Below are 10000 nucleotides of genomic sequence, written 5' to 3'. Positions count from 1 at the left end.
TAAGATTTCGTTCGGATTTTTAACCCAGGAGGGTTAGTCACCCAGGATAACCCAAGAAAGTCAGTGCGTCATCGAGGACTGTCTAACTTATTTCCATTGGGGTCCTTAATCTTGTCCCCCAGGATGCGACCCACACCAGTCGACTAACACCCAGGTACCTATTTGCTGCTAGGTGAACAGGACAACAGGTGTAAGGAAACGTGTCGAAATGTTTCCACCCGCCGGGAATCGAACCCGGGCCCTCCGTGTGTGAAGCGGGAGGTTTAGCCACCATATCCATCTCAGGAACTAGGATAACCCCCAAAAAAGTCAGTGACCTATTTCCATTGGGGTCCTTGTAATATATTATTTAAACCTAAAAAGTTAAAACCGCTAAGTAATTCAACTATAACAGATGACAGCAAGGAAATGAGTGAGCTACCCAAGTCCCAATGTGACTCAGTTTTTAGCAAGCCGCTAACCAGACTGAAAGTCGAAGATCAAAATGATTTTTTTTATGAGACACAGAATTTGGTTAACACAAGCCTATCTGATGTTATCCTGACGCCAAATGACTTCGAACAGGCGATAAATGACATGCCCATGCACTCTGCCCCAGGGCAAGACTCCTGGAACTCCGTGTTCGTCAAGAACTGCAAGAAGCCCCTATCACGAGCTTCTACCATCCTATGGAGAGGGAGCATGGACACGGGGGTCGTCCCACAGTTACTAAAAATAACAGACATAGCCCCACTCCACAAAGGGGGCAGTAAAGCAATAACAAAGAACCACAGACCGATAGCACTAACATCCCATATCATAAAAATCTTTGAAAGGGTCCTAAGAAGCAAGATCACCACCCATCAATTACACAACCCAGGGCAACATGGGTTTAGAGCAGGTCGCTCCTGTCTGTCTCAACTACTGGATCACTACGACAAGGTCCTAGATGTACTAGAAGACAAAAAGAATGCAGATGTAATATATACAGACTTTGCAAAAGCCTTCGACAAGTGTGACCATGGCGTAATATTGCACAAAATGCGTGCTAAAGGAATAACAGGAAAAGTTGGTAGATGGATCTATAATTTCCTCACAAACAGAACACAAATAGTAGTAGTCAACAGAGTAAAGTCTGAGGCGGCTACGGTGGAAAGCTCTGTTCCACAAGGCACAGTACTTGTTCCCATCTTGTTTCTCATCCTCATATCTGACATAGACAAGGATGTCAGCCACAGCACCGTGTCTTCCTTTGCAGATGACACCCGAATCTGCATGACAGTGTCTTCCATTGCATACACTGCAAGGCTCCAGGCGGACATCAACCAAATCTTTCAGTGGGCTGCAGAAAACAATATGAAGTTCAACGATGAGAAATTTCAATTACTCAGATATGGTAAACATGAGGAAATTAAATCTTCATCAGAGTACAAAACAAATTCTGGCCACAAAATAGAGCGAAACACCAACGTCAAAGACCTGGGAGTGATCATGTCGGAGGATCTCACCTTCAAGGACCATAACACTGTATCAATCGCATCTGCTAGAAAAATGACAGGATGGATAATGAGAACCTTCAAAACTAGGGAGGCCAAGCCCATGATGACACTCTCCAGGTCGCTTGTTCTGTCTAAGCTGGAATATTGCTGCACACTAACAGCACCTTTCAAGGCAGGTGAAATTGCCGACCTAGAAAATGTACAGAGAACTTTCACGGCGCGCATAACGGAGATAAAACACCTTAATTATTGGGAGCGCTTGAGGTTCCTAAACCTGTATTCCCTGGAACGCAGGAGGGAGAGATACATGATTTTATACACCTGGAAAATCCTAGAGGGACTAGTACCGAACTTGCACACGAAAATCACCCACTACGAAAGCAAAAGACTTGGCAGACGATGCACCATCCCCCCAATGAAAAGCAGGGGTGTCACTAGCACGTTAAGAGACCATACAATAAGTGTCAGGGGCCCGAGACTGTTCAACTGCCTCCCAGCACACATAAGGGGGATTACCAACAGACCCCTGGCAGTCTTCAAGCTGGCACTGGACAAGCACCTAAAGTCAGTTCCGGATCAGCCGGGCTGTGGCTCGTATGTTGGTTTGCGTGCAGCCAGCAGCAACAGCCTGGTTGATCAGGCTCTGATCCACCAGGAGGCCTGGTCTCAGACCGGGCCGCGGGGGCGTTGACCCCCGGAACTCTCTCCAGGTAAACTCCAGGCGCGCATAACGGAGATAAAACACCTCAATTACTGGGAGCACTTGAAGTTCCTGAACCTGTACTCCCTGGAACGCAGGCGGGAGAGATACATGATTACATACACCTGGAAAATCCTAGAGGGACTAGTACCGAACTTGCACACGAAAATCACTCACTACGAAAGCAAAAGACTCTGGAGACTATGCAACATACCCCCAATGAAAAGCAGGGGTGTCACTAGCACGTTAAGAGACAACACAATAAGTGTCAGGGGCCCGAGACTGTTCAACTGCCTCTCAGCATACATAAAGGGGATTACCAATAGACCCCTGGCAGTCTTCAAGCTGGCACTGGACAAGCACCTAAAGTCGGTACCTGAACAACCGGGCTGTGGCTCGTACGTTGGTTTGCGTGCAGCCAGCAGCAACAGCCTGGTTGATCAGGCTCTGATCCACCAGGAGGCCTGGTCACAGACCGGGCCGCGGGGGCGTTGACCCCTGGAACTCTCTCCAGGTAAACTCCAGGTAACAGCCTTTGTCTATAATTGTGAGGACTACCGAGCTGGAGGTAAGTTAGGCAGCGCTAAAACTAGTGTCCTTTCTTTCACCCCGGAAATATTAATAACATATGATGACCTACTGTACCACCGACTCGCCACAGGATGAACATTTAATCTAGACAGTGATGATAAGTTTATCAATAAAATAAAGTAAAATTGTTTAGTTAATTCTTCAGTACCGCGTTATAATAGACAAATCTTTAGTTGATCAAATAACAATGATCTGGCTAGAATTTTTTATAGGAAAATGACATTTTTCTTTCTTTCAACACACCGGCCGTATCCCACCAAGGCGGGGTGGCCCAAAAGGAAAAACGAAAGTTTCTCATTTTACATTTAGTAATATATACAGGAGAAGATGTTACTAGCACCTTGCTCCTGGCATTTTAGTCGCCTCTTACAACACGCATGGCTTACGGAGGAAGAATTCTGATCCACTTCCCCATGGAGATAAGAGGAAATAGACAAGAACAAGAACTAAAAGAAAATAGAAGAAAACCCAGAGGGGTATGTATATATATATGCTTGTACATGTATGTGTAGTGTGACCTAAGTGTAAGTAGAAGTAGCAAGACGTACCTGAAATCTTGTATGTTTATGAAACAGAAAAAAGGACACCAGCAATCCTACCATCATATAAAACAATTACAGGATTTCGTTTTACACTCACTTGTCAGGACGGTAGTACCTCCCTGGGTGGTTGCTGTCTACCAACCTACTACCTAGAAAAATGACATATTGTTATATAATTGTTTAATTTTAAATTCACTACTGTATAGATGGAAAATTTTTAGTTTCTGATAGAATGTTGGCTAATAAAAAAAAATAGAGGTTTAGAAGCTTAATTTATAATATACTGTATCTTATGAGAACAAGACATGTAGATATGTCATTCATGTAGGTAACACATGCGTTGGTATGTGTCTTTCTAAACCAACACATGCGTTACCTACATGAATGACATGTTGATTTTTATGTTAATTTACAAAGATAAAACAGCAACAATTAATAATAATAATATAATGGTTGTCCTATCGAGGAAAAGCTTAATTAGAAAGAATTCTAATAACATACCCAGTACCTCGCCGGGAAACCGTGGCTGACATGATTCACAAATAACCCGCACTTAAGACAGGAAACTTATGATGACTTGGTCCATCCTGGAACAGTGTCAAGTCGCAGTGGTCTAAGTTTATTCCTGATTCAACCAGGTTTCTTTCCCGGACGTAAGGAGGCAGGGTTCGGTACGGCGTAACCTATTAGTGGCCCTATAAACTCCAACAAGAAGATACGGAATATGCCATCAGTGGCCCTATTACTATTATTATTATACCTAACCAGGTATGGGGGTGATCCTGGACTTGGAGTTTTTAATGTAAATTACTAGAACTAGTTTTAATTTGCAGCTATTGATCAATGTCTGAATGCTGGTAAGAGTAGATATTCTAACACTCATATAAAAACCATACCACGGGTGGGGATAGAACCCGCGATCAGAGTCTCAAAATTCCAGACCGTAACGCTCATATAATTAGTTCACTTTTCATGAATGTAACAATAATATGAGCGTTAGAATATCTGCTCTTACCAGCATTCAGACATTGATCAATAGCTGCTACAGTGTAAGAGAGAGATTTCGTTCGGATTTTTAACCCCGGAGGGTTAGCCACCCAGGATAACCCAAGAAAGTCAGTGCGTCATCGAGGACTGTCTAACTTATTTCCATTGGGGTCCTTAATCTTGTCCCCCAGGATGCGACCCACACCAGTCGACTAACACCCAGGTACCTATTTGCTGCTAGGTGAACAGGACAACAGGTGTAAGGAAACGTGTCGAATGTTTCCACCCGCCGGGAATCGAACCCGGGCCCTCCGTGTGTGAAGCGGGAGCTTTAGCCACCAGGCCACCAGGCTAAATATGAAGCAAATTAAAACTAGTTCTAGTAATTTACGTTAAAAACTCCAAGTCCAGGATCACCCCCCCCCCCCATACCTGGTTAGGTATAATAATAATAATACATAATAATAATAATAATAGGGCCACTGATGGCATATTCCGTATCTTCTTGTTGGAGTTTATAGGGCCAGTAATAGGTTACGCCGTACCTAACCCTGCCTCCTTGCGTCCGGGAAAGAAACCTGGTTGAAACAGGAATAAACGTAGACAACTGCGAGTTGACACTGTTCCAGGATGGACCAGGTCATCATAAGTTTCCTCTCTTAAGTGCGGGTTATTTGTGAATCATGTCAGCCACGGTATTGTGACTATCCTTCAGTAGTAAGTTTATTCAGGTATGCACAAATGCAGTTACATAGATTATCATACAGAGCAGTAGTAGGAATGTAGTACTATGTTATAATAGAGAAATGAAGTCCTCAAATTGAAAGCGGTCTGTGCTGATACCTTTGCTATAAAATTTGTTCGGGTTTTTAACCAGGAGGGTTATCCACTCAGGATAACCCAAGAAAGTCAGTGCATAACCTAGGACTGTCTTTTGTCTTATTTCCATTGGGGTCCTGCAATCTTGTCCCCCAGGATGCGACCCATAGCAGTCGACTAACACCCAGGTACCTACTTAAAAATAGATGAACAGAGACAGCAGGTTGTGTATGATAATCTGTGTAATTGTATTTGTGTATACGAATAAACTTAGGAGGCACTGCCTTTCTTGGGTTATCCTGGGTGGCTAACTCTCCGGGGTTAAATATCCAAACAAACACATTTCTTACTGGATTCCACCATTGAGCAAGGCCATGTCACTACATACACTCTAACAAATGATGAAATGAAAACGTCCTCAGAGACTAATTTGCCACATGATGAGCTCCTATTTAAAGAATATGTAATCCAAGATGATCCTCCACTAGAAGAGCCAGTCAAAGTTGGTGACTGATGGAATGTGGACTATGATAATGATTTTTTTCCTGAAGAGGTAAAGCAGATTCAGGATAGGAATTAGAAAATGATGATTATCAGAGTACATTGCTCCTGTAAATAGCCGTCCAAGGAAGATAAGAACTATTTTAGAGAAAATATAAAGTCGCAGCTACCCATCATGGTCAGTAAGAGTGGTCCTTATAAAACCAGTTTCCCAGACCTTGTGACTGGGTAAATAGAAATATTGATACAAGGTGTCAGTACTTCTGTTTCTTATAAGAGTGAAATACGTACTCTACAACTATTTCAGCTATGCAATAATTACGAACGAGCAATGAAAGATGCAAAATAACCACAGGGGGAGTTGGGATGTTGCATCGTCTGCCGAGTCTTTTGCTTTCTGCAGCCAGCAGTAACAGCCTGGTTGATCAGGCCCTGATCCACTATGAGGCCTGGTCACAGACCGGGCCGCGGGGGCGTTGACCCCCGTAATTCTCTCCAGGTAAACTCTAGGCCTTTCATGTTGCAATCAACACATCAAGGAACAAATCTGCCTTGATTTCCTACTCTATTTCTGCAACATTACAAGCTCGTGATGATGTGTAGATTATAACACGAAAGGTCTAGAGCTATCATTCAACTTCCAGTATGGTTATTTTTCAGTTACAAAGAATAAAAATCATAATACTATGGCTGAAACAATACACAAATAACCCACACTTAGGAGAGAGATACGACATTACGGCCCGACTCAGTCCATTGAAAAGTCACACCTTGCGGCTATAGTTGAGCTGTTAGTTTATGGTATATTGTAGAACAGAAATGTACTTAGCTTATTAATATTGGAAGACTCGTCCATTACTCAGTAAAGTTTTTCAGTGGTCACTGCAAACTTGGAAAATATGGAGAATTAAAGTGAAGTAGTTTATACATATCAGTTAATCCTTTGTCAATTATGTATTATTTAAATTCAAATTCAAAATTCAAGTACTTTTTTTCTTTCGTGTATTCATTCATTCATTCATTCATTAGAGGTTCGCCGGTACTTTCGGCCCGGATCTTCTCCATATGGTGACCCGGCTGTGGCCCCCGGTTGGGGGTGTCGTTCATCTTCTTTCTTCTGTCTTCTTTCTTGGGCCCTCCGGCTTGAGCTACTGGACCAGTTGGTTCAGTGACATACAGGCTGGCCTGGAATTTTACGACTTGCCATAGGTTCAAGCCCTTCCCATTCTGTGGTTTGTTTGTAATTGTGCTATTACGATTTTGTGAGTTAGAAATAAACTTGTTTGTATTAGAACCTACCTCATTATATGCATTATAAGTGAAAACACTTTCATCATCAGTGGACAATGCAACACATTATATGAACACTAAACTGACCAGAATCATAAGTGATGCCAACGGACAAGCTGTAATATCCATAATCTTTCTTTGTTCTCAAGCTTAATTGCATTTTTGTAGTTTCCTTTAACCATGTTACATAAATTCCCAGAGGATAAATAGATTTATGCAATTCAAGGGTTTCAAACAATGTGGAAATAGTGAATTTTTTTTGTGTCCTTTTCAATGTAACAACTGTCTCACGCTTGTTTTTTCCTCCCTCCAAACTATACATATATCCAAAGAAAAAAATTCCTCTTGGTTACAGAATGAGGACAGTAAAGCAAAATAATAAGTTTTTATGAAGAAAGCAAACCATGTTTGTGTTTTTCTTGATCAGTCTGCCCGAAATGCACGAAATGCACGCATGCTAGTATTTTATTACATGTAAACTACATTACCTGCATACTGCACAAAAGAAATAAATTTATTATTGTTTACAGGTTTCCACCATCTTCGATGGGTCTCCAGCAGAGTACCAGAGTCATGTGTGCTTGTTGTGCTCGGGGTAATCCTTGGTCTTATTGTGTTCTTCACCACACGGTTAGTATAATTAACATGCTGTGCTTCATTAATGATGTGCGGAAAAAATATGTAAATGTTTGTGGAACTTTTAGCAGTCCTTGAATTTCACTAATTTTACAGTACTGTAGTAGCATTCAGACAAAACTTGTTGAAATTTTTGTACAAGACATGATAGATCAAAGAAATGTACAGTACTGTATAGGAGGGCCCCACTTTACAGCACTTCACTTTACAGTGTTTCGCTAATACAACGATTTTAAATTATACCCATTCTTCATTTCTTTTAACTTCCTAATAACTATATTCACCACTCACTATACGTTAAGGATAAAAATATTTTAAGTAATGTGTGTACTGTATATGCATTTTTTAGGCCTATCTCTTTTGCTCACTTAATATATGAAAGTGTAAACATGTTATCAGGCTTTTATATGTATATTTGAAAGTGAAAAAAGGCTATTTTTCACTTTAATAGTGATTTTTGCTTTACAGCAGTAGCCCAGAACAACCTGCTGTGTAAGTGGGGCGCTCCTGTATTTTCCAGCATATAAGGCGCACTTGTTTTCTAAAGAATAGTCTTGGAATATCAGCCTGTGCCTTGTATGCATAAGGTCAGAGTCAAGGGTAAACTTAGAATTACTGGCAAGTGGTGTTTTATAACAGGGCTGCATCATGGGGGACAAGATTGAAGGACCCCAATGGAAATAAAAAACAGTCCTCGATGATGCACTGAGTTTCTTGGGTTATCCTGGGTGGCTAGCTCTCCTGGTTAAAATTCCAAACAAATCTTATTGTATCCTATCTCCCCCTTCCAATGGTTTCACAGATGAAACTTTATTCTAACATTCTTCACACAGCAGTGAAGACAACACACTGGACCAGGGCAAGATGCCTCAGTATGTGCATCCCAACCACACAACTCATATGTCTGCTTAACCCTTCTCATGATGATAACAAGTGACTTGCATGCCCAGATGCATGATAAAAGCATCTGTGGGGATTGGAAAGTGAGGCTCAAAAGGAAGTTGAAACCAAGTGTAAATAAGTAAGTTTATCTAGATACAGGTACACATAAGTACAATCATCATACATAGTGTAAATTACCTAGAACAATCCAAAGAAGTTAAAGTGACTTACTTTCATCTGAATCCTGGAGTGACCTTGACAACCCTAGGAAGAGTGCTCCAAAAATGCTTTGCATAACCAGGGTTTTTTTCTGTATAACTTATAGCCCATTATGAGACAAAATTTCACATGACGGTCATCTACTGAGGTTGGGTGTCCCCAAAAAAGGAAGAGACACTCATTGTCATTCATTCAGTTACTGTCTTATAACACTGATACTGTATTTCTTGGAAATAAACATTTTCTTTTCATTTTCATGGTCAAAGGCCAACAGCAGAGTGGGCATCAAGGAGATAATTCCACCCACATGTCTTCAATCCTGAAGCCTTCACTAATTGGCCCTCCAACTCCTTCCAAAGATTATCCTTGGAATAATGTGCAAGAATTCTAATAGTACTCCATGGGGAAGTGGAGAAGAAGCCTTCCTCCATGATCCGTGTATATTGTAAGAGGCGACTAAAATGCCGGGCTAGTAACCCCTTCTCCTGTATACAGTATATTACTAAAGTTAAAGTTTGTTTTTCTTTTTGGGCCACCCTGCTTCAGTGGGATACGGCCAGTTTGTTGAAAGAAGAAGAAAAAGATGATGGCCTTTTCTAAAGGCATTTCTTCTTTTTCGGGCAACCCTGCCTCGGTGGGAGACTGCTGGTGCATCAAAAAAATTATAATGGTGAAAAACTGAGGCAGGAAAGGCCATATTTGTCAATCCTTCACAAGGGTTCCTTCCTACACAGTCTTCTAGATCATCTAAGAAATGAAAAACTGCTCTCCACCAGGAGGTTGCTGTGTCATGGGTGCAATTACAAATGATGAACAGTAACATGATCAAGGCAAAATTGACGAAAAAAAAGGAGGCAGGATAGAATTATTATTTTTTTTTTTATCCTTAAACTGTCCAAAAAGATCTATGTTCACATGCATAGTGCTTCAAAAGTAGATCTATGTTTTTTACTTATTTCCAAATATAACAAAAAAAAAAAAAGGTAGATCAAATTTTTTTTTTACATGTTTTCAAGTGTAAAAAAACAAAAAGATCTACATTTTTTTACATACTTTCAAATGTTGAAAAACATAGGTCTACGTTTGGACAGTTTAAGGGTTAACAAGTCGGCCATCTCCCACCGAGGCAGGGTGACCCAAAAAGAAAGAAAATCCCCAAAAAGAAAATACTTTCATCATCATTCAACTCTTTCACCTCACTCACACATAATCACTGTTTTTGCAGAGGTGCTCAGAACACAACAGCTTAGAAGCATATACGTATAAAGATGAAATTAAGACACATGTGCAACATCTGGGTATCTTTATTGTAGACGTTTCGCCATCCAGTGGCTTTATCAATACAAATTCTAGGA

The 10000-nt window shown here is 41.0% G+C and overlaps 1 protein-coding gene across 1 annotated transcript in view; it reads left to right on the top strand.

Annotated features, from left to right (window-relative positions):
- LOC128684683 (Na(+)/H(+) exchanger beta) overlaps window positions 1-10000 on the top strand; it is a 270795-nt gene that overhangs the window by 108003 nt on the left and 152792 nt on the right. Inside the window, exon 6 of the mRNA XM_070100239.1 lies at window positions 7439-7538. Within this exon, the coding sequence (XP_069956340.1) occupies window positions 7439-7538 (100 nt within the window). The remainder of the gene's footprint in view (window positions 1-7438; window positions 7539-10000) is intronic.

The sequence above is a fragment of the Cherax quadricarinatus genome, chromosome 5, assembly GCF_038502225.1.
Source record: "Cherax quadricarinatus isolate ZL_2023a chromosome 5, ASM3850222v1, whole genome shotgun sequence".
NCBI lineage: Eukaryota > Metazoa > Arthropoda > Malacostraca > Decapoda > Parastacidae > Cherax > Cherax quadricarinatus.
This window is presented reverse-complemented; position numbering and strand designations above follow the sequence as displayed.